Source organism: Narcine bancroftii, chromosome 14, assembly GCF_036971445.1.
Source record: "Narcine bancroftii isolate sNarBan1 chromosome 14, sNarBan1.hap1, whole genome shotgun sequence".
In the NCBI taxonomy this organism is placed as follows: domain Eukaryota; kingdom Metazoa; phylum Chordata; class Chondrichthyes; order Torpediniformes; family Narcinidae; genus Narcine; species Narcine bancroftii.
Genome location: NC_091482.1, coordinates 12,612,623 through 12,638,987, shown reverse-complemented (window position 1 = coordinate 12,638,987; position 26,365 = coordinate 12,612,623). Strand labels below are relative to the sequence as shown.

Sequence of the window (26,365 nt, the reverse complement as noted above, 5' to 3'; positions counted from 1 at the left end):
ACTCTATTCCCTACAAGAATTCAAAAGCACCTCTTCAGCTCCACCCACTAAAAGAGACAGGAAGCAGGTACATGTTATACCGTATTCCACGAGAAATTAATATGGATACTGAAAATCTGAAATGCTAGGAATATCAAAGAGGTCAGGTGTATTTGTGTGAGGAAAGAGTTTAGTTTTGCTGAAAAGGCACTGAGCAGTAACATTTCTCTCCCTATGGATATCTTCAGTGACCTGCTGTGCATTTCTCGCCCTCCCCCTAAACCAAGCTCTTTACTGGGACCACTATAATTTTATGATGTACCTCATCACCAAGCAGTATTTTGGAATCCGTGGCAATAATGTTATTAATTTTTAGTTCAAGAATAGGACTGGTCATGAAAGACCCCAACAATGAAGACGCTGTTTACATCCGGTACCGCACGGATGGCAGTCTCTTCAATCTGAGGCGCCTGCAAGCTCACACCAAGACACAAGAGAAACTTGTCCGTGAACTACTCTTTGCAGACGATGCCGCTTTAGTTGCCCATTCAGAGCCAGCTCTTCAGCGCTTGACGTCCTGCTTTGCGGAAACTGCCAAAATGTTTGGCCTGGAAGTCAGCCTGAAGAAAACTGAGGTCCTCCATCAGCCAGCTCCCCACCATGATTACCAGCCCACCCACATCTCCATCGGGCACACAAAACTCAAAACGGTCAACCAGTTTACCTATCTCGGCTGCACCATTTCATCAGATGCAAGGATCGACAATGAGATAGACAACAGACTCGCCAAGGCAAATAGCGCCTTTGGAAGACTACACAAAAGAGTCTGGAAAAACAACCAACTGAAAAACCTCACAAAGATAAGCGTATACAGAGCCGTTGTCATACCCACACTCCTGTTCGGCTCCGAATCATGGGTCCTCTACCGGCACCACCTACGGCTCCTAGAACGCTTCCACCAGCGTTGTCTCCGCTCCATCCTCAACATCCATTGGAGCGCTTACATCCCTAACGTCGAAGTACTCGAGATGGCAGAGGTCGACAGCATCGAGTCCACGCTGCTGAAGATCCAGCTGCGCTGGATGGGTCACGTCTCCAGAATGGAGGACCATCGCCTTCCCAAGATCGTGTTATATGGCGAAATCTCCACTGGCCACCGTGACAGAGGTGCACCAAAGAAAAGGTACAAGGACTGCCTAAAGAAATCTCTTGGTGCCTGCCACATTGACCACCGCCAGTGGGCTGATATCGCCTCAAACCGTGCATCTTGGCGCCTCACAGTTTGGCGGGCAGCAACCTCCTTTGAAGAAGACCGCAGAGCCTACCTCACTGACAAAAGGCAGAGGAGGAAAAACCCAACACCCAACCCCAACCAACCAATTTTCCCCTGCAACCGCTGCAATCGTGTCTGCCTGTCCCGCATCGGACTTGTCAGCCACAAATGAGCCTGCAGCTGACGTGGACTTTTTACCCCCTCCATAAATCTTCGTCCGCGAAGCCAAGCCAAAGAGAAAAAGAGAAAGAGAGGACTGGTCCACATCCTAAACTGGAGTAATTGGTTGGGAGAGACTGATTACAGGGGGAGGGACATACTGCAACTCAGAAGCCTTTAAAAGTGAGATGGCAAGAATTCTGGGCCAGCACATTCCCACTGAAGTGAGGAGCAAAGCTGGCAGAATTCTGGTGAAGAAAAGGAGGCAACTAGGTCAATACTGGAGATGTAGGAGGGAAATTGGGAAGAAAAACTTGAGATACTACAACAGATAAGAGAGAATCCTATGAGATTCTACAATTGCTTCAAGGGCAAGAGTAATAAAGAAAAATAGTACCCCATAAAAATCAACATGGTCATCTCCATGTGGAGCCACAGGAGATGGGCGAAGTCCCAAAATAACATTATCTGCATTTACCAGAGGTCCCAACAGAAGGCTGAGACAGAGGGGACACTTGCAGGTGCATCCTGATGACTGGAAAAAATGGCACTGGACAAGAAGGAAGTGAGTCCCTGCACATGCCCGAATCAGCGTACATGTACAGTTCATTTGAGGAAGTACTAGCTTTGATAAAAAGCCCTAACAAAACGGAGCTTCTCGCAAGGAACAGAAGAGTTGAAGCCAGAGGGTGATAATGATGAAGATACAGAACAAGGGGAAGAAGAAAAGAAACAAGCAGATGATCTACCGATATCTCAAGAGCAAGTTAAGTACGGGGTTGTGCAAAAGGCTCTGAGGAGAGTAAATTTAGAAGCTTCACCTGAGGGAGTTGCAAGATAAATGCTGCAACATATGATGGAAATTAATGAAGAAATACTATGTATGAGGACTGAAGCAAAACATATGAATTCAAAGTTTATCAAGCTGACAGTTGATATGGAAAAGATGCAAGATGTGGGTAAAATAAACAGGTTAAAAAAGTGGAAGCAAACGTTGAAAATATACAGGAGAGTGTGGGGAAATTGGAGAATGAAGTTATAGTAGGGACTGTTAAAAGGAAAAAATGTTTGGAAAAAATTGACAATGTGGAAAATTTTAGTTGAAGAAATATTAAAATTGTTGGATTGAAAGAGGGAGAAGAAAAGCAAAGATGGATACCTAAAGTTCTAGGGGTGAACAAATTTGAAAGTCCTATTGAAATTAAAAAGGCACATGGAGTCCTTCGGCCACAACCACATGAAGGGTATCACTCTATAGTGGTAAAATATTTAAAATATCAAGATAAAGGAAAAAAAAATCAGCTTTGGAATCTGAAAGAGCAAGAAGAAAGAACCCACTTGAATACCATGGATCAAATATTTTCTTCTACCCAGATGTTAGTATCTAATTGCTGACCAGAAGAAGGGAGTTCAATCGGGTTAAAAAGACACTTTGGGGAAAAAGGTTACATTTGTACTTCATCTTGAAGATCTCATTACCTGATGGCAACATGATTTTTTTTTTTTACAGATTGTAAACAAGCAGCAGAATTTGTGGAGACATTACCTATTAATGAACTGAGGGAATGAGACATGTCTATCTTATTGATTGTTGTAATTTGATTGTTAAAAGATATGTATACCCGGGAGGTTAGGGGTGTCAAGGTCTGGTAGCCTCTGAGTGTGTGCTTTTTTTGTGGCAGACACATCCCAAACAATAAAGAGAATGGTGCGATGTATATTCAAACAGTGCCAGTAGGGGGAATTCTTACTTATTATTAATTATGTATTAATTAATGGTATGGTTAAATTTACTATTATTTTTCCTTCTATATCCGGATTTAAAGAGAAGTTGAGGGCAACTGGGAAGTAAAGATTTGAATTACTGGAGATTTGTAGTTAGGGCAGATATAAAGGAATAGTATATTAATATACACCAATAAATGGAACTGGTAGTTTATGTTAAATTGATATGGAATACTAGGAGATGAAAAGAGATTAATGTGAGACTACTTTGTAAAATGAATGCTTGTATTCATTAAGTCAAATGTTAATCTATAGAAATAATGATCCTCTAAGAAACATATATGATATCATGTGGTGAATCCAGGGTAATCCTTGCTTTCTTTCTTTTTTTGCTATATCTATTTTAACCTTTTTATTTCCTACGTTATTTTTCGGGGGGGGGGGGGGAATCAAACACAATGTAGTGTATATATGATTAATGTTTGATGTATGTATTTACAATCGTATAATTGACTGTATTGTGGATGAAAACTTTAAAATAAAATATTCAAAAAGTATAGAAAATCATGAGGCCCTCGATAAGGTCATAAGGTTAGGGAATATGAAACTAGAGGCTACAGGTGTACGCAAAGAGCAGAAAGATTGGAAAGGGACCAGAGTGGCAACCTTCCCCCCCCCCCCCCCCCCCCCCCCACTCCCCCAACCACCCACAGAATGGTACATATATGAAGAAAACTGCTAGAGGAACCTGAAGAGGCAGGGATAATTACAACATTTAGAAACAGAACACTACAGCACAGAAACAGGCCTTTTATCCACTCTGGTCCCTGCCCAATCCCATTGTCCTGCACCCAGACCATAGCCCTTGATACCGATCCCATTCACAAACCTATCCAATCTTCTCTTACGTATCAAAATTGAACCTGCATCCACCATTCCCACTAGTAGTTTGTTCAATGCTCTGAATGAAGTTCCCCCTAATGTTCCCTTTAAGCATTTCACCTTTCACCCTTAATCCAAGTCCTTTACTTCACCCAAACTCAATGCATTTACCCTCATAATTATGTATTATCTCTAATAACTCTCTTCTCACTCTCTGAAGTCAACTTACTGAGCCTTCCCCTATAACTCAACTCTGCAAGTCCAACAAATCAAGTGAATATCCTTGCAAATTTAACTGCACTCTTTCAATCTTATATCTTTCTTGCTGGTAGGTGATTAAACGTGCACACAATTTCAAAGCTATTTGGATAGGAAAGGTTTGGAAGGATATGGGCCAAATAGGACCTCAAATAGGCAACTTATACAGCACGAGCTGGGCCAAAGGATTCGCGCACACAATCCGATTCTAAGCTTCTGATTCGATAGTTTAATTCAGATGCTCAAAGCATTTTGAACATGTACCAAAAAATTCAATTGCATGAGATATGCTGGAATATCTACCATTTTTGAATAATGACCCTTTAATTTGATGTCTGCATTTTTCGCACTCTTATGACAATACCCAGTCTTTAAGACCAAGTTTTGTCAGTGAAATAGATTACAATAATCTATCCTTAATTATTTCTATTGCTTCACTTCCTTCATGATTCACTTTTAAGTAAAATTAAGTATTAAAGTGTTCAAGTTAAACTAAGAAAGCTCTGATTTCTTCAATGAGTGTGAAATGCAATTTCATACAATATGGTTTTTAAAATGTAAATATTAACAAAATATTTTCAAACTAATGGCTAAGCTACTTCAAGAAATGAGTGAAAACTAATACTCAATGACACCAAATGAGCAAAGGAATCTGGTTAACTGGATGGAATGATGCAATTGTCATACATCATAGGTTAGAGAAAAACATTGCATTAACCAGTGATAAAAAGTAAACACATGTATTAAATATTCATGCAATTGACTGCAGAAGGATTGAGTCACAAATGAGCAATGGCTACCTGTTTAGACACCCAATAGATTGAGGGGAAGCATTCCTCACTATTAAGAACACCACCCTGAACGACCCCTGGAATATCAAGTGGCTAGTTTAAATATTAGCAGAACTAATTTCAAGGAATAATCTCTCAACATTAAGCAAATTCAGATTCTCCAGTAGCTTTCCTGCACATGGTCTCCATCTTCAGTAGTAAAAGATAAAATCACCTATTTAACAAATATTAATCATTAGCCTTTCCTGGATCAATCTATAAATGTCAAAAGCACTAGCGCACACACCCCTTGAAATTTATGCACACTTTCCTGCTTTTGCTCACATCCATTTGCCTCATTTATTGTGTAGCAATTTTACTATGACAAGATGCAATAGAATCCCTTGGATTTTTTCCATATACAAAACTTTAAATTCTCAGTCCAGAGGTGCAAATTCTTCTGCTAAACTCCAGCAAAACTACTGGCATACATACTGAAATTCTGCCTCCTATTTGCACTGAATGAACTCTATAGTATTAAAACATTTGTATTTGTTTGACCTATACAGAAGCAAATGTTCAGCTCCAGAAACAAAGCTTTTAGTTTACCATGAACTCACTTCAGCAGGCGCCTCATAACATTAACACTTTCCATTTCCACGATCAACATTAGCAAACTAGTATGTTTCCTTTGTTATAAGTTAACTTTATTCTTAAAGAGTATATAACGATTCCACTAAGAACAGTCATCTTAAATTTCATCCACTTTCCTTCCCACCCCACAATAGTCCAAAATCCAATGACTGAACAATCAAAGCTCTCCTGGGTTCCAGTAACATATCCACAATCACAAGTAAAGAAATCTTGATTCCAGCAAGTCTACAGTCATTCAATATCACAACTAAACTACATCATCCTTAATCCTTTTTCTGAGCCAGCTTTCCATTGCACTCAATTTTTCAAAAATAGATCCATTACCATTTTAAATATCTTGCCTCCAACAGCCTATGGTACAGAAAATTCCAAAAATTCACCACCCAGGAGAAGAAATTTCCAGTTTTAAATGATCAACCCCATATTCAACCTCTTTCCCTCTAGCCCATGGAATTAGCCTGGTTCCAGATTACAGCAAGAGGAAACAATCTCTATCTATTCTAGTGGTTCTCAACCTTTATTCCATTTCCATATCACCTAAGTAATCCCTTAGTAGGTGCTCTGTGGTTAGTAAAGGATCACTGAAGGTGGTTTGTAAATGGGAATAAAGGTTGAGAACCACTGATCTACCCAATCAGAATCATCTGCAAAAATGTATCCTCCTTAACTTCACAATCATCTTCATTTCCCAATCATATTTTTAAAAAAAACTTTTCCTTACAATCAATCACATGAAAGCAGTGATTCCGCTAAAAGGTAAGCACATCTTTCCTTTGATAAGGAGACCAATACATGCAGTTGCATATGCAGAGATCTTAAAGCAATCAATTACATCCCATCTTTATTTCTGTTCTTACACATTTCATCTACCTGGCAATAAATTCTCCTTCCTTGAAGTGGCAAAATTACTCTTTTCTTTCAAATACTTTCTCTGCCTCGGAATTAGCACCCTCAACTATGGCATTGGAGCATACACACACCAACATTAGTTTCTCAATAATTTTTAACCAAATCCATTGTATCACACATCAGCTTCAACCTCTTTGTCTAATTCCAAACACTTAGCATCCATTTCTCAGCTAGTCTGCCCACTTAGCATGAGACCAATTTATTTGAATCATAATTATTTGCTCAAGTGGATATGATCGAGATTTTCTAGCTCTGAACTCCCAATGAACAATCTGGACTGGAATGAATGCCTACCAGAAATAGTTCAACATCACCATGTAATCTGAATGGCACCCTCTGGAAAGTGGAAAAATAAATCAGGATTTCACCATCTTCTACAAATTGCAAATTTTAATCTTAGGAGGGAAAAAAACTTCAACTAAAATAAATCTTCTGTTACGGCAGTTCACAACCATTAAAACTCATTTGCCTCACGAGTTCAGAATAACTTGAATCCGTTTATAGACAATAATACTGCATCTTACAGCTGTCTTGTCATCAAAGCCATGAACTTTTTCTTTTCAGCAAATTGTAATGTGGTCAACTTTATTTTTGCCAATAGTGAAATAGCTGTTATTTCTCCCAGCCTATCTCAATGCCACCCACGCCAATTAAAAGATGTTAACAGTACTCGAGATGGCAGAGGTCGACAGCATCGAGTCCACGCTGCTGAAGATCCAGCTGCGCTGGATGGGTCACGTCTCCAGAATGGAGGACAATCGCCTTCCCAAGATCGTGTTATATGGCGAGCTCTCCACTGGCCACCGTGACAGAGGTGCACCAAAGAAAATGTACAAGGACTGCCTAAAGAAATCTCTTGGTGCCTGCCACATTGACCACCGCCAGTGGGCTGATAACGCCTCAAACCGTGCATCTTGGCGCCTCACAGTTTGGCGGGCAGCAACCTCCTTTGAAGAAGACCGCAGAGCCCACCTCACTGACAAAAGGCAAAGGAGGAAAAACCCAACACCCAACCCCAACCAACCAATTTTCCCTTGCAACCGCTGCAATCGTGTCTGCCTGTCCCGCATCGGACTTGTCAGCCACAAACGAACCTGCAGCTGACGTGGACTTTTTACCCCCTCCATAAATCTTCGTCCGCGAAGCCAAGCCAAAGAACAGCCCACCCCCAAAAAAATTTGCTCTTTATAGACTGTTTCTACTTGACAAATGAATTGTTCAAAGCAGCTAATAAGCAGAAGCAATTCAAGAAGATGCTCGTCACTTGTGACAGCCAAATAAGCAATTATGGCAGAAGTATTATAAAAAATGTTGATCAAAACTACATTAACACTAACTTGGTAAATCAGAGCAGATTAAGCCATTTTAACTGTTCTCAAAAATGAATTTCCCATTTTGCACATTGCGACGTTGTCAAAACCAACTTACCTGAATAAAATTAAAAATTTCAAGGAGGGCCAGATGAGCATTTTTTTTTTAACGATTTTATCTGTAATTATTGTTGCTGTAATTCATTCTGCCACCAACTGTATTAAAAGATCCTTACCAACTGCACTATCCATTTATGATTTAACACTAAATTGAGGATTCTAATCAGGATTTAATATGTATTCTGATACAATATATGCAAATAGTATACACACACAAGCTGTTGTTGCTTCAATAAAGCTTGAAAATAAACTTCTGTCAAGTGTATAACCAATGTTTTGGGCATGAGCCCATCTTCAAGCCCTTGTACCTTGAAGTGTTCAGGCAACATTAGTTCTATATCTTTATCTCCCATGGCCTCGGAGACCTGCTGAGTTTATCTAGCATTTTTGTGTTTTTATCAATCACAGTGTCTGTAAACGCTTCTGTTTCATTTGTCATTTCAGTGTTTAATTACCCAACTATCGCAGATCAGTGCAAGAACACAAATTTTAGGAGTAGGTCATCAATCCCTCAGCCATTCAACACAATTTTTGTGCCCCAACCTCGTATCTATGGATTCCTTCAATTTACAAATTATGAACATAATTAAGAACCTCACAATCTTCAAGTACAGAATAACAAAGATTAACTATTCTGAGTGAGACCGTGACCACTGGTTCAGGACTCCTCAACCAGAACCATCCGTCATGCACAGACCTGTAGATGTGGTGAGATATTCATAGCTAAATGGATCCAAGTTTAATCCCAGACTATGGTGATTTTCACAATCTCGATAAGAGCGAGACTTTTGATTTCGTGATCCCCAAGTAAAGGGGAGAAAAAATTCAAGCAACTTTTCTCGAAAAGTACCCAGCTGGAAACAAGCAGACATGCTGGCTGCCGAAACAGACTCAATTGCAAAGTCTGTGCAGAGTAGCAACTTGCATCTTTCATTTGAAATACAAAAATGACAATAAAGGTACGGGCAGTTCCAAAAACATTACCTGATGTGTTTCATACAGCCCTGTCAAGATAATTTCTGAAAGCATTCTGGTACAAAATTCCTCCCAATTAGCATCAAGTTGACATGCTCCAAATTCCTATGCTTTGGGCTTGTTACCCACATAGATGTTTTGTTTTCAAATACAAAAGAGCACTAAATGTAGAGAGCTCCACAGGTTAACCAAATATTGAGTTTCTCCAGTTAGGTATATTACAACATTCAATTTCCATTTCTGCGAAAACACCATGAAAATATTACCTTTAGTGTGATACATAACAGCAGACTTCAAGTCAAATGACCCAAAGCCATCTTTTCTGTCAAAGCCTCTATGGTACCTTGGGTGTTCTTTGGCTGATGGCACCAAAGCATTGGTAGAGGAGGCCTGTTGTGGTGTTTCATTCCCAAAGTCCTTCAGGGCAAAACCTATTGCACTTTGGCTTGTAGCAGCCATCTTTTGCAGTTCACTAACATGTGGTTCCACAGACCGAGTTGGGCTCTCAGCAAAAACATTAGCAGACACTATGGCGGTCTTCATAACATTGCTGAGAACCTGAGGGCTAGTCCGTTTGTCTAGTTCATATGCCTTTGGAAACACAGGAATTTCAGATCCTGAAGACACCAGTTCAGCACCCTGCGAAACCAAAGTGGCTGCACATTCAGCTTGAAATGTCAAATCCAGAGGGTTGTCCACAGATTTTACAGTGGCTAGCTCTGGGCCAGCACTTGGCTCATTTATAAAAGATAACCCCCACTGGTTCTGGAAAATATCCCCCAGGTTTTGTTGAGTTGTCTGTGATGGCAGTTCCACCTGCGTTGTGCCAGGAAGCACCGATTGCATATTTGAAGGGTAGACAAAGAGACCCTGCTTTCTTTGTTCCATGGCTGCTGGGTCTGTGCTATCAGGGGACACAGAGGTTTCACTCCCAGATGAGGCAGGCACTACAGTATTGGCAGCAGTAACTGTCTGGACACCTGAAACACCAATATGCCCATCAGTCACCACTGAAGCCAAGCCATTGGAAAAGCTAGTTGAGGTGACAGTTTTCACAGCAGACATAGGAACCTGTGACAAACGACCTGAAGCTTGTGTCTGAGTGTCCACAGCCAGTGACTGATTAGAGGATGATTTGTTGAGGTTCTCTTTAACTTTACTTGCATAACTAATCTTGGGAACAATTTTTGCACTACTGTTGTCCACTGGGAAGACCGGAGGTGGTTTAAAGAGGGTCCAGGAATCTTCCTTCGAAGTTACAGATGCTGCCTTTGCCTTGGGTTTCTCTTCATACTTTTTACCACCACTAGGCTTTCCATCTGAATTTTTTCGCTGAGTTTCAGCAGCTCCCACCTTTCCACGGGCTCCAGCTACATTAACTGTTGAAACTTCATACCGACCACTAGGTTTAGCATTTTCTAAACGACTCGCCTTCTGCTCAGGTAACTCAATTTTGGTGATATCAAGATCTAGTTTCGGGGTTTGTGGATTCCCCTCGTGCTGCATGACTTTGTCTTGAAACAAATTCAAGTTCTCAACACCTTTGTCACTATTCCTCCTGCCCTTGCGTTTCTTCGGGGTAGTGTAACCACTCTCAGACCCACTACCGTCATTGTCAGCTGAATTTTTAATAGAAAATCCATTTGTAATATACGCAGAGTTGCTAGATATAACACCATTGAGAAATGACAAGGCCTCCTTTTTCTCAATTGATCTGCTATCCCTAGATTTATTCTCAAATACTTTATCATTTTTTTTGTCCATACTGTTTTTTTGATTATAATTTTTTGTTTTATTAACCACTCGATTGTGTACAATAGTTTTTGTTGTGTGCCTAGGGTTGTAATTAGTGTCTAAAAATTGCTTCCTGCCATTAATCGTGCTGGAAGAAATCAAATTTAACTCTTCGGTTTCTGGGCTTGCTGTAGATTCGAGTTCGTCCTCTGATCCAGCATCACCGTTCAATTCTTCAAAACCTAAGAGGAAGAGACAAAAATTAGACCCTTCAATATACTCAGTTTCAAGGGCTAAGGATGATCTGTCATTTGTTAAACATTCAGAGCTGCTGCCAAAGTTGACCTCTGACAAACTCAAGAAAATGATTCAACTTTCCCCGATATTAAATGGCAATTCTACTCTGCTGGAATATGGGCAGCGAGGTTAGTGTAGTGGTTAGCGTAATGCTGTTACAGCACCTGTGTCCCGGCGCTCTCTGTAAGGAATTTGCACATTCTCTCCTGACTACATGGGCTTCCTCCCATCCTTCAAAATGTACCCAGATTGTAGGGCAATTGGGTGGCACAGGCTTGTGGGCTGAAAGGGCCTGTCTGAATTACAAAAAAATTATGCTTGAATGCACTGTGGCAACATCGAGATCGTGTAACAACATTGGGGATCGATGAATTGAAAAGAAGTCAGCAGAAAACAAGCAGAAAATAGTAGGCGTGTTGAGCAGTGGGAAAGGGGACCTTACAAAGAAGTGCACAGAAATGTTACACCAATTATGTTTCTTAAATACCAAGTGACAGATAGCAATTAAGAATGTTAATTGATGACTGCCTCCTCCATCTGAAACTGGTTTAAACTGTTCATTCATTGGAAACAAACTTAAACTCGTGAAAGAGCAACCATCGTGAACATCGGCAAATATTTTGAAAGCATTTCAACTTTAATGCACAAAGATTATAATTTTAAATTTAATAGTGTTAGGTCTGCTTTGTTCATGAATGAGTGAGACAAACACCAGACTGAGTCGAAATCAGGGTTCTTTGTTCTTTATTACCGGATTGTAACACTTGCGACTAACAATGTTAGTCGGAGAATGCATTCTGCCGTTATCAGCAAAATGGTGATTTTTTATACCCTTGGATACGTGCTTAGAACATCATCATATCATTACTTGTCCAATGACTAAAACTGTTGCTATCCTTTCCCTGCTAGCTTCCTGCCTCTCAATCCATCAATGTCTCTCTTATCTTGTAAGTACAAGGATGCATTCACATCTTGTTACAGCCCTGCCCAGGGTAACTCCTTACACATTCCCATCTCATGATGTTTTACCTTACAATAGTCAGAAATAAAAAAAACAAATAGGGTTAATATTCAAGCTTTCAGGCATAGATGCATCATTTACAACACAGTACACTACTTAGCCTTCCTGCAATGGCCACGGACAGATGGATGTATGCGCGCGCGCGCACAAATTCAGCCAAATCAAAACTTGCAAATGGTGGAAACCTTCTCAGTTTGGTCAATCCTGGAGAAGTGTTTAGACACTTCCAAATAAGCAGGAAGGGAAAATAAAATTAAGTGTGAACCACCATAAACTTTTCTCAATTTAGTAATTACTAGATTGAGACAGATTGTTGGCATGCATCAGAAAAGCAGCATCAAACCTAACACAGAATGAAGGACAAAGAAGAACGAATCTTCAGGAAGACTGCTACCCGACTGAATCGTCATCAGAGAAAGCAAAAAGACTAACTTGAGGTGCTATCCGTTGAATCTGCTTGTTTACTCTGAAATTGCAGGAGTTTCTAAAGTTATGTGGGTAAAACATGAATTAACATGAATTAATGTACTGCCACTCAAGTTTGGAAAAGTGCGGATCATAATTTCCTCAAGATTAGCTTCTAGCCGTATCCACACCAAATTATCAGAGATAGCAAAACTCAAAAAGACTCCTGACTTACTTTGATAGAAATCTGCTCATCTTTCAAGATCATTAAACTTTCACATCCTCATGGAAATTGCCAGCAAGAAATAGGAACATAACAGACCCATTTAAACAATGAGACTAATGATGCTAATCTGAGGATGTGGGTTCAAATTCTGAGCAAATTTTATTTGTTAATACTCTAGCAAAGTGAATCCTGTATTAATTGGTTGTTGATCACCTTTGGAACACTATTCATGAAAATGCTTGGCAAGAAATAATGGGAGAAGCAGCTTCAGATCATCGAGGATATTAAAAATACAATTTGTTTATGTTTAGATGAATACAAATGATTGTTCCACTGCCAAAATAATATTATTCATCCTCCTAGCTATCAAAATTTTAGCTTTAGAACTTCTTAAGGAAATAGAACGGAACCAACTATTGAAGAGTCCATCTTTTACTAATTTGAATACACTGGATGATCCAGGGTACAACACATCTGCAAATTGAGAGACAGGTGAAGGAATCACAATTAAATTATACTTTAGATTGCAAAGTCGGAAAAGAATTGAGCTCGTCAGAGTTGCTTGTAGTCATGGTAATTTCCATCCCACAAACCAACAGCCTTGAATGGAAAGAAAAGGTGGGACAAAAAATTTATATTCTGTTTATGTAACAAAAAGGGATTGATTGCTTGCTTTAAAAGCTTTTACCTAACATACTTCATTAAAAAAATATAAATGTTTACAGTCCAAGTAATTTGTCTGCTGTATAAAAGTCAGCCGTTATAGGTAAACACCAACACACCATTATCCAGATCATTTGATATTTTCCCACTGGCCAATGACAGATCCAGATCTTACTCAAGAGCAGAATTCTGTAAAAGATTTGGAAGTTTTGGAAAGTTTCCAAGGGCTGGAGTGTATAATGCAGAACTACTAAAAATCAACAGAAGATGGAGATACTGCTGCAAAGATTTGTTTAATTGAATTTCCTACACTTTACATTTTCTTTTTGGTGAAAGCTTTTAAAATATAGAGCACACATTGTCCCTTCCTTCAAACAGCTGTCAGGTATAATTAATATGAACCAATTGTCAAGTGAAACTTTTTCTTTGGTCGGGGGGGGGGGGGTTGGGGGGAGTGAGAGAAAGAATAAGAAAAACTCGTATTTATGCATATACTTTGAAATGGTGCACAGAAATTATGTGGTTTGTTAAAGGTTTTGCCTATAGCAAAAGCTACCCAATTGGTTTTCCTCTTTCCTTCTGGACCAGCCCAAATGATGACCTGGAGGAGAGAGTGGAAGTTTGGATAAGTCTATCCAATATAATATGTTAACCGTAATGTCTTTTTCAATCAGTGATTGATTTGGAATTTCAAACTGTAAGCCACAATGAAAAAAAAGCAACCAAAAGCACAAAAATAAAACCAATTGAGACAATTTTAATCTCTAAATTTTCAAATGGTGAGATAAATTCAATATAATTTATGCTTAAGCACTCAACTGTAAATTTACCAGAAGCCATTACTGTAATATTCCAATATGCTTAAAGATCCACCATAAAAAGGCAAGTTTGTCAGTAATGTAGGATTTAAAATAACTGCCAAAATATAAAGTATTTCTATACAAATTTTAACAGGTACAATTGAAAATACAAGTTTAAAATAAGTATTTTTGTAGATGCTATGCTACTTTCCCCAGCTTTGGATCAGTCTACCAAACTAGCCCAATTTCCAACTTCTTGCAGCAAGAAATTAACTTGACACTAACCCCTAGTTTAATCAGCAGAATAAGACATCAGGAAAGACATCAGTGCACACCATTTCCCACAACCTGACAGGAGATACTCTTTGTTTTATTGCATATAAATATTTTAAACACAATGTACGCATTTTCCAAAACTAAAAAAGTTAAATCTTTGTTCCTAAACAGCCTTTTGGATTGCCTTAAGATAAATCCTGCAAGATTTAATTCCTATACAATAAAAACTAATTTAACACCAACCATAGGAGAAGATCACTCCGATACAAAACCTAAGACCCAAGGACCTCTTGCCACGTCCCAGCTTGCTTGGCCACGGCACACGAACCATGGGTGTAAAGGGTGGGGCCAGTTCTGTGCACACTGCACTCCACCTAAAAGTTCCTTTGCGCAGGCCCGAGGACAGGTCCATGTCCTCCCCCTCAAAAGATGCACACAAACTCAAGCTAGCATGCTGGAACATCAGAACCATGCGAGACAAGGCTGACAGCCACCGACCTGAACGTCGGTCTGCCCTCATCGCACATGAACTCCTCAGACTCGACATCGACATAGCCCCTCTCAGTTGAAGAAGATCGCAGAGCCCACCTCACTGACAAAAGACAAAGGAGGAAAAACCCAACACCCAACCCCAACCCACCAATTTTCCCCTGCAACCGTGCATGCCTGTCCCGCATCGGACTGGCCAGTCACCAACGAGCCTGCAGCAGACGTGGACATTACCCCTCCGTAAATCTTCGTCCGCGAAGCCAAGCCAAAGAAAGAAAGAAAGATAGAGAATAATTAGCCATCTTCTATATTAAAGCTCACAAGAAAGATAAAGCTGTAGAGGTGTAATGTTGTAGAAGATGCAAAGAGGGGTGAAGGAATACAGATTGCTAAGTGAGTGTGCAATATGATAGCATGATGTGGGGAACTGTGAGATAGAAGAATTGAAAATTGATTGCAACTATTAAACGATAACACTCAAGCAAATCTAAGCATTTAGTGCAATGCTGCTCCAGCACCAGCATCCCAGGTTCCAAATCAACAAGGAGGTTATACATTCTCCCCATGTTTCCATGGGTTTCCTCCGCATCCGAGGGCTCCAGTTTCCTCCCGCCCTTCAAAACGTACGGAGATTGTAGGTTGATCAGGCGGCATGGGCTCATGGGCTGGGAGGGCCATGACCATGCTGGATGCCTAAATTTAAAATCTGAGAAGTCGGATATTTGCTAAAGTCTGCAAATTAAGAAACTAAACTGCACGTTGACAAAAGGATTGGAGTTCAAAATAAAGTCTTGCTACATCAAAAGGTTGATACAAGATCATACCAAGAGAACTGCATAGAGCATTGTTCTTATTTAAAGAATATGCATGGAGACACTAAAAAGATACGCTAGATTTATCTGTGATATACATAAAGGCCCGCCGAATGTTTTGGAAAGCCTTCTATTCACTGGCTCTTGAAAAGTTTAAACTACCACAGAATAAATTATATTCACACAGAATATCTTGTAATGTTAAAGATCCCAAGAGGATAACTTTAGAGGAACTTGAAAACAAAAACAACACTTGAGATGCAAGGATAAATGTGTAAATTACTGTGATCAAAATTTACGATGGAGAAGAAAAGTATGATGGAATTCTGAATCCTCAAGACTGCAGTTGAGGACACAGCTGCCCATGGTACAACCATTAAATTCAGGCTTGATCAAACTTTACAGGAATGCACATATCTAAGTTGGAGATTAGAGGAAAGACCATGAAAGGTTTTGAAAATAAAAGATATTTTTTTAAATCAAGGTCTTGTTCAGAATGAATGTACATAAGCACAGGGATGTTGGCTTAATCGCACGGTGCAAGTAGATGACTGGCGCAGGGCACCACAAAACAGGGAAACCACCCCTTGTTTGAGAAGGAGAAGCATAGGAAACGATCCACAGGACGGTGAGACCAGCGAGGGGCTCTTCAACTGAAGAAAAAAAGGAGGCGGGCTGTTGATGACTCGAGGTGAGGAACCTACCTACACAGGCTGCGGGCAACTGTAGTCAGGTGATTCACACCAGGTGGTGGAGATTGGCTCAGACTGGCTTAAGGGGCACCAGGTATCGGAACCAGGATGCAAGAGGGTTCCATGATCGCTGAAGGGTTTCCAATCGTGTCGGAGCTTGGGCTGCTGAAGGGTTTGGACTGGACTCTGTGTGGCTGCAAGAGTGCTGGAGGCTAATCCACAGACATTTAGTGACTCTGAGGGGACTCCCTTTAGCTTCTCTTTCTCTGATTTTAAGAGACACTTCAGGCAATTTCTGCTGGTGGTGAATCTGTCTGCCCTGTGGCAGACTAATGCAAATTTTGTGTAATACTGCACTGTTTTTATGACATGACAATAAATTGAACCTTGAACACTCATTTTGAAAAACCAAGTTTACCAAGAAAGGCCACCAATGAATGACATTTCAAGAAACCAAAATGAATGATGCCAGAAATAAGTAAAACAGAGTCAGGTGATGCTGGAAAGGTAGAAATATACCATATCACATGGTCCAAAGCTTAATGGTCAATTGTGGCACCGTGGCTGTGAAGACTAGTTTCAAGGAGAGGAATAGGATTAGTGGATAATCAACATAGCATGGTCTTCGACATAGCATTGTCTTTCCAATTGTTAGCTGCTTAGACTACATCTGGTGAGAAAGTAACGGAGATGCTGCTGCTGTAGACACAGAGCAGGGACAGATCTGTGACAACTCAAAGGAATCGAAAACCAACCCAAAGCACAAGATCTAGTAATAAAGACTGCCAAGAATGGAAAATGTTGTAGAGCTCCAATCAGATGGACAAAAGTGTGGAGACACAGATGATGAGGGTAATGCAGAAATTGAGAAAGATCACCTTTGCTATGATTTGCTAGAACATCTTCAGTGACTGGTCCTGGTGCAGCCATGTTGGTACAATGGGCAATAAAGCAGATCAATACCTCCACTTACTCAGAAGCCGGAGAAAATTTGGCATGTCACCTGCATCCCTTAACAATTTCTACAGGTGCACCAGCTCTGGGAACAGCTCTGCCCAGGACCACACACAACTGTAGAGGATTGTGAAAGAAGGCCATCACACATATCCCTTCGCCTCCATCTATAGCTCCCACTACCATGGAAAAGCAGCTATCACAGCCACTCATATCCGAGCAAGTTGATACACAAATAAGAGATCATGTACCACCAGATTCATGGACAGTTTCTTTCCCACCATTATCAGACTCCTGAATGAACCTCAATTTAGTAAAATTACAAGCCTTTGCTACATATCAACCGATCTCTCTCCTTAATTCTGCACTTTTGTACTGTCATACTTGTTGCCCTGTGTATAATTCCTCTGCTTACAAAACAACCTCCATCTTGGTTCGCATGAGCATAAATTTGAACTTGAACATAATTATATACTTGCATTGATAGCTATTTTGGTTTGACAAAGACAAATTATAAAGTTGAAAGTTTAAAAAAAAAATTACGAGTTGAGGGATCAAGGCAAGTTCAACTATTTGACAGGAAATACATAGCGGAGACTGGACAGTAGGTTGCAAGGGCAGATTACTGACGTTTGATAGAAGACGCAACAGCATATTTGAAGTGAGAGAAAACAGGAAAAATGAGTAAAGGAACAGGGCCCACAACTCAACCATGCAAAAAAACTTGATTCAGCATCAGGATTAGTTCTGCCCTGTATTACGGATAAAACCAACCTATTTATAAAGTTCAAATAAATGGCATTGGATATGTTCCAATCTAAAACAAACTAAATCCATTTTAAATGCACACTTTTACATCTGCCTAAAATTTTAAAATTGCAGTTGTCTAACTCAGCCCAATTGAATGAAATGAGCAAATGGTGAGATTTGTGATACGCTTAGAAATTAGAAATACGCTTGTCAATTGAAAACCCCTCTAAAGGGAGAAAAAACTCAGCCTGAAAAGCAGCTGCCACACCAGAGATGCAACATTTCAAGCAAGACTTCAAATCAAATATAACAGAAAATGTCATTCAACTATGTGGAAGTGCCTTGTCTAATATTAGTTATATAGTCAAGTTTGACCTCACTGAAACTGGACCTTGGCTCAAATTGTCCATGCAAACCAGTCTCATATGTCTCTGAACCTTTCCTATCTATATATTTATCTATTTGTCTTTCAAACATTGCAATTATACCCTCCTCGCCCACTTCCTCTAGTAGGTCATTCCACATACAGGTACTTACCATGCTCTGTGTGAAAATGCTATCCTTTGGCTCCCTTTTAAATCTATGACCTCCACTTATAGACACTCCTACCCTGAGAGAAATATTGACTTAATTACCTTATCTATGTACCTTTAAGGACATCCCTGAGCCACCAATACTCCAGAGAGAAGACCCAACCAATCCTTACAATTCAAGCCCTTCAGTCTACTAATGTCTCGAAAGAAAAGGCCAGTTATTATTTCCTTGATCACTTAAGGAACTTGCTATGTACCAGTTGGCTACTGTATTTTCTATATTCTGATAAGTATTCTTAAAAATGTTTTCACAAAATATAACAAGAACACAAGTCTGGATTTTCTTTTCCCACGCGCAACTGGAAGTAGGGCAGTGAGCAGAGAAATAAAACATCTCGATTAATCTGACTCACCATGCCACACTGACATAATGAATACTCACTGCAATGCTTCTCCCAACTTCAACAGCCATTGGAATTAAAATTGCACAAGATTATTAGAGGTGCAGGGATTTGTCACGAAAATAAAACACCAAAGTGTCCCCTATTCTTGAAAGCTAATTTTATACTCACTGCAATGCTTCCCCCAACTTCCACAGCCATTGGAATTAAAATTGCACAAGATTATTGGAGGTGCAGGGATTTGTCACGAAAATAAAACACCAAAGTGTCCCCTATTCTTGAAAGCTAATTTTATACTCACTGCAATGCTTCCCCCAACTTCCACAGCCATTGGAATTAAAATTGCACAAGATTATTGGAGGGGCAGGGATTTGTCACGAAAATAAAACACCAAAGTGTCCCCTATTCTTGAAAGCTAATTTTATACTCACTGCAATGCTTCCCCCAACTTCCACAGCCATTGGAATTAAAATTGCACAAGATTATTGGAGGTGCAGGGATTTGTCACGAAAATAAAACACCAAAGTGTCCCCTATTCTTGAAAGCTAATTTTATACTCACTGCAATGCTTCCCCCAACTTCCACAGCCATTGGAATTAAAATTGCACAAGATTATTGGAGGTGCAGGGATTTGTCACGAAAATAAAACACCAAAGTGTCCCCTATTCTTGAAAGCTAATTTTATACTCACTGCAATGCTTCCCCCAACTTCCACAGCCATTGGAATTAAAATTGCACAAGATTATTGGAGGGGCAGGGATTTGTCACGAAAATAAAACACCAAAGTGTCCCCTATTCTTGAAAGCTAATTTTATACTCACTGCAATGCTTCCCCCAACTTCCACAGCCATTGGAATTAAAATTGCACAAGATTATTGGAGGTGCAGGGATTTGTCACGAAAATAAAACACCAAAGTGTCCCCTATTCTTGAAAGCTAATTTTATACTCACTGCAATGCTTCCCCCAACTTCCACAGCCATTGGAATTAAAATTGCACAAGATTATTGGAGGTGCAGGGATTTGTCACGAAAATAAAACACCAAAGTGTCCCCTATTCTTGAAAGCTAATTTTATACTCACTGCAATGCTTCCCCCAACTTCCACAGCCATTGGAATTAAAATTGCACAAGATTATTGGAGGGGCAGGGATTTGTCACGAAAATAAAACACCAAAGTGTCCCCTATTCTTGAAAGCTAATTTTATACTCACTGCAATGCTTCCCCCAACTTCCACAGCCATTGGAATTAAAATTGCACAAGATTATTGGAGGGGCAGGGATTTGTCACGAAAATAAAACACCAAAGTGTCCCCTATTCTTGAAAGCTAATTTTATACTCACTGCAATGCTTCCCCCAACTTCCACAGCCATTGGAATTAAAATTGCACAAGATTATTGGAGGGGCAGGGATTTGTCACGAAAATAAAACACCAAAGTGTCCCCTATTCTTGAAAGCTAATTTTATACTCACTGCAATGCTTCCCCCAACTTCCACAGCCATTGGAATTAAAATTGCACAAGATTATTGGAGGGGCAGGGATTTGTCACGAAAATAAAACACCAAAGTATCCCCTATTCTTGAAAGCTAATTTTATACTCACTGCAATGCTTCCCCCAACTTCCACAGCCATTGGAATTAAAATTGCACAAGATTATTGGAGGGGCAGGGATTTGTCACGAAAATAAAACACCAAAGTGTCCCCTATTCTTGAAAGCTAATTTTATACTCACTGCAATGCTTCCCCCAACTTCCACAGCCATTGGAATTAAAATTGCACAAGATTATTGGAGGGGCAGGGATTTGTCACGAAAATAAAACACCAAAGTGTCCCCTATTCTTGAAAGCTAATTTTATACTCACTGCAATGCTTCCCCCAACTTCCACAGCCATTGGAATTAAAATTGCACAAGATTATTGGAGGGGCAGGGATTTGTCACGAAAATAAAACACCAAAGTGTCCCCTATTCTTGAAAGCTAATTTTATACTCACTGCAATGCTTCCCCCAACTTCCACAGCCATTGGAATTAAAATTGCACAAGATTATTGGAGGGGCAGGGATTTGTCACGAAAATAAAACACCAAAGTGTCCCCTATTCTTGAAAGCTAATTTTATACTCACTGCAATGCTTCCCCCAACTTCCACAGCCATTGGAATTAAAATTGCACAAGATTATTGGAGGGGCAGGGATTTGTCACGAAAATAAAACACCAAAGTGTCCCCTATTCTTGAAAGCTAATTTTATACTCACTGCAATGCTTCCCCCAACTTCCACAGCCATTGGAATTAAAATTGCACAAGATTATTGGAGGGGCAGGGATTTGTCACGAAAATAAAACACCAAAGTGTCCCCTATTCTTGAAAGCTAATTTTATACTCACTGCAATGCTTCCCCCAACTTCCACAGCCATTGGAATTAAAATTGCACAAGATTATTGGAGGTGCAGGGATTTGTCACGAAAATAAAACACCAAAGTGTCCCCTATTCTTGAAAGCTAATTTTATACTCACTGCAATGCTTCCCCCAACTTCCACAGCCATTGGAATTAAAATTGCACAAGATTATTGGAGGGGCAGGGATTTGTCACGAAAATAAAACACCAAAGTGTCCCCTATTCTTGAAAGCTAATTTTATACTCACTGCAATGCTTCCCCCAACTTCCACAGCCATTGGAATTAAAATTGCACAAGATTATTGGAGGGGCAGGGATTTGTCACGAAAATAAAACACCAAAGTGTCCCCTATTCTTGAAAGCTAATTTTATACTCACTGCAATGCTTCCCCCAACTTCCACAGCCATTGGAATTAAAATTGCACAAGATTATTGGAGGGGCAGGGATTTGTCACGAAAATAAAACACCAAAGTGTCCCCTATTCTTGAAAGCTAATTTTATACTCACTGCAATGCTTCCCCCAACTTCCACAGCCATTGGAATTAAAATTGCACAAGATTATTGGAGGGGCAGGGATTTGTCACGAAAATAAAACACCAAAGTGTCCCCTATTCTTGAAAGCTAATTTTATACTCACTGCAATGCTTCCCCCAACTTCCACAGCCATTGGAATTAAAATTGCACAAGATTATTGGAGGTGCAGGGATTTGTCACGAAAATTAAACACCAAAGTGTCCCCTATTCTTGAAAGCTTATTTTATACTCACTGCAATGCTTCCCCCAACTTCCACAGCCATTGGAATTAAAATTGCACAAGATTATTGGAGGTGCAGGGATTTGTCACGAAAATTAAACACCAAAGTGTCCCCTATTCTTGAAAGCTAATTTTATACTCACTGCAATGCTTCCCCCAACTTCCACAGCCATTGGAATTAAAATTGCACAAGATTATTGGAGGGGCAGGGATTTGTCACGAAAATTAAACACCAAAGTGTCCCCTATTCTTGAAAGCTAATTCCTTTTATGTTATTTTGAAATTTTAAAGCCCAATTTAATTGCACTACTGGATGAAATGAAAAGAGTTAGTGATTAAATGAAGACATATTAACAGGCCATTTCGGCCCACGAGTCCGTGCCGTAGTAACAGGAAATCTGGCCTCCCTCTCTGTAATAGACATGTTGCCGATTTATCAGGGACAGAAATCAAGTCATCGCTATTTTAAGAGCTCGACGTATTTCGCCTGCGCTTTAAGTAGGCCTTAGGATGACCTTTAAAACAGGAGGTTCAACTCCACAAATGTTCTTCCAAGCACATTGAGGAGAAGTGCAATAATCTGTATTTTTGTTTAAGCACTCCTTGCAGGATTTGCGAACTCGTCGGTGCCGAAAAAGCGCCCCATGCCCCCCCCCCCCCGCCCTCGGGAGACTTCCCCACGTTGCAGACACACACTTGCACCTGCCAAATTGCAACCCCCCCCCCTACAAAAAATAGAGAGAGGAGCGGAAAAAAACCCCAAGTTATTTGTTTTTATTAAAAAAAAGTACCCCAAATCTCTCAGTAGTTTGATGAAGGGAAGGGGGGGGGGATAAAGTGAAACTGGAAATCGTTATGAAACCTTCTAGATAGAGTGTAGGGGGGGATGAAAACCAAGACACGTTGGCAAAGTAAAAGAAAAGCAGGACACGCTGGCAAAGTAAAAGTCTCTGATAACGGTGGGATTAATAAAAACAGACGGCGGGGTTGGGGGGGGGGGGGTTGGGAGTGGAGCAGGCATCCCTTTAGGCCCAGAGTAAAATAGGAGCCCCCCCATCCCCAACCCCACACAGGCTGGAGAGGGGAGGGGAGGCCGGCCGGCCGGCGGCCCAGGGCTGGCCCCCAGCGAGCGGGGCTCCCGCAACATGGCGGACAGGAAATAGCCGAGAGGACATTCCAGCGAGCCGGCATCATCCTGGGCCCGGGCCCGGCCGCCGCCGCCGAGCCGAACGCCAGCCCCCACCTCCTACGCGGGGCCACCGCGCCGGGGCTGATCGATCTCCCCCCCACCCCCAAAATCCAGGCTTTGCTCGGGCCTGGTGACGCCAAGGTCACCGGAGCCCCCCTTCCCTCCGGGGGAGAGCGCGCGAGAGAGGAGGAGGGGGGGGGGGGGGCTTTTCTTCACACCTTACCGAATAATCTACATGTGTGTGAAGGAAAAGAGAGATCGCCGACCTGCTTTCTTCTTTTTCTTCGCTTTCTGCCCGTCTGAGGAGGCATCGCTCGCTTTGGTGATCAGGTCGCCGCCGCCGCCTCGCTGCTGACGCTGCTGCTGGGCGTCTCCATTGGCGAGAGGAGCGGGAGCTGAGGGCTGCTCGCGGCTGCACTTTTCGTCCATTGAACGCGGAGGAGAGACGGGCCAGGCCGAGGGAGGGGGAGGGGCGGCGCCTGACACTGCGCCTGCGCCACGCGCCTTCCTCACCCAACCCCCGCCGAGCGGCTGATTCAACAGTTGGCCGCGGAGACCGCCGCCCCGGGCGGCCGCGAGCGCTCCACTCCCAGCGGCAGATTCAACACGCTCTCCCGGGCTCTGTGGACGACCAAGATCTTGCTTCCTCAAGACTTTGAGGTGTGTTTTGGGCTGCTGCTCAGGTCACATTTTCCTATCACGGACTGTCTTCTTAAAGCTATAACTTTAAAAAAAAATCTGATTTCCTGTCATTGACAAGCACGTCATTGAAGATTCAGACTTGCATTTCTTCCCTGCTTTTCTTTTTGGGATTGATTTCCCCATTCTGAAGTGCCTCCCTACCTTCCCGGAGTGGCCGTTCACACAGGAACGACCGAAACGCCAAATCCGCGCATCGCGGGTTTATAGAGAAAACGCCTGAAGTGCGGCATTCAGTCATGAGCCCGCTGGTCACGGATTGCCCGCAGTCCAGTTTAGACCGCAGGGCAGCCGTGAAAATTACGAGGAGGTCAAACCGCCAGAACGGGAAGGAGTCCGTCATCCCGCTCCGATCTCTCGACAGAGACGGCGTTCCGGGAAATCAGGAATCCTTTCCTGGAACGCGGTGGCTGTGCGTACAAAGAGAAAGGGACGAACTTGGTTGAAGGTTTCACCAGGACTTTGTGGCCTTGGAAAAGTGGGGTCAGGGCAAATGGAATCCACTGGGCGGCGCAAGTAGCGTAGCAGTAAGCTCAGTGCTGTTACGGCGCCAGCGATCGGGACCAGGGTTTGAATTCAGCACTGCGTCCAAGGAGTTGGCACATTCTCTCCGTGTCTGCATAGGTTTTCCTCAGGGGTTACAGTTTCCTCCCACCGTTCGAAACATACCGGGGGTTGTGGGTGTAATTGGGCGGCACGGGTTCACGGGCTGAAAGGGCCTTTTGCTATTCTGTATACTAAATTTAAAATCAATGCTGAACAACTATTGTTGGACGTTGACACGAGAGTACAAACGAAGATCAGCGACAAAACATTTTTAGGTCAGTTGAACTAATGAAATGTGTTATCATTTATGCAGTTAAACAAGGAAAATTCAATAAATGTTCATTTAACGTTTCTCCAAATTCCTACATGAGATAGCAAATCTGAAATTATCTGTGTTCAGCTTAAACTTGTCTATCATAATCTTCAATTTATTTCTTCAGGAAGCAAAACCTTTGGGGGAAAAAAAAATTATATTCTGTTAGTGTTGCAACACAGGCTCAGAAGGCCACATCTTGATTACAGCTCAAAGGCTTTGCTTGCGATTGTAAATCATTTTAAAATCCACATTTCAGGAATTGTGTACTGTATTTTGTTTCTTAAAAATGGTGGAAACACTCAGCAAGTCAGACTTCATCTGGAGGGAAGGAGTTTCAGGTCAGGGGCTTTTCTTCAAAATTGGAAGAGAAAAGAAGTTAATTAAGCTGGACAAAAACAGGGGAATGTCTCTGATGAGGTAAAATATCCTCAGACTGGAGCCAAGATATTGTTTCTCAAAGAGGGTACATTGCAATCTTCTGGACCCAATAACACATTCTGCAACTTTCAGTATTTCTCTATCAGTTATTCATCTGTGGCACTGGTTTAGTTCGTTTTTTCTTTCACTCTCCTCCACCCCCCACCCCACTATAAGTGGGGGATGTCACTTTAGAACAGAGATGAAGAGGAATTTCTTCAGCTGGAGGGTGTTAAATTTTGTGGCTGACAACTGGTGTGGGGAAAAGTCAGTGGATATATTTAATGCAGAGGTAGATTTCTAGATTAGGAGAGGAATCAAAAGTTAACAGGAAAAGGCAGGAGAATGGGGTTGAAAAGGTGAGTAAATCAGCTATGCTGGGGCAGACTTAAGTGGCTGAATGGCCTTATTCCAGTCCAATGCCTTACGGTTTTATAATCAGGCTCATCAACTGGGTGCATCTTCTTACTCTACATTTAGTAATTCCTATATTTCTTAGTCAATGTTCTCACACTCTAACTGCTTCCATTCACTCACTAAATGGAAAAGTTGCTAACTGCTTATTCCCATCATCCTTTCAGAGACATTCCCCACCCCCTGTATATAACAAGCTTCCTTTCCCTCCTGAAGAAGGACACTTCTTCAAACTGAAACAATTAACTTTCTCACCACAGATGCAGCCGGAGCATTCACAACATATTCTGGTTCTATTTTAGATGTCAATTATTTGTGTTTTTGACATACAGCACTGTAACAGCCCATTTTGGCCCATGAGCCTATACTGCCCAATTAACCTACACCCTTGGTGGGAGAAAACTGGAGCCCCTGGGGAAAACCCACACAGACACAGGAGAATGTACAAACTCTTTACAGACAGCGCTGGGATTCGAATCCTCATCCCGATCACGAGCCCTGGAAAAGCGTTGTGCTAACCAGTGCCAACCGTGCCACCCCTTGATTTTCAGTTTTAACAACTTTTGCAA

At 41.3% G+C, this 26,365-nt stretch overlaps 1 protein-coding gene across 1 annotated transcript in view; it reads right to left on the bottom strand.

Annotated features, from left to right (window-relative positions):
• Nucleotides 1-24,446, bottom strand: part of nufip2 (nuclear FMR1 interacting protein 2) — a 32,173-nt gene extending 7,727 nt beyond the window's left edge. Inside the window, exons 1-3 of the mRNA XM_069910533.1 lie at nucleotides 24,186-24,446; nucleotides 23,671-24,082; nucleotides 9,281-10,990 (exon numbers count right to left, since the gene is read on the bottom strand). Of these exons, the coding sequence (XP_069766634.1) occupies nucleotides 9,281-10,990; nucleotides 23,671-24,082; nucleotides 24,186-24,446 (2,383 nt within the window). The remainder of the gene's footprint in view (nucleotides 1-9,280; nucleotides 10,991-23,670; nucleotides 24,083-24,185) is intronic.
• Between the last annotated feature and the right edge of the window lie 1,919 nt (nucleotides 24,447-26,365).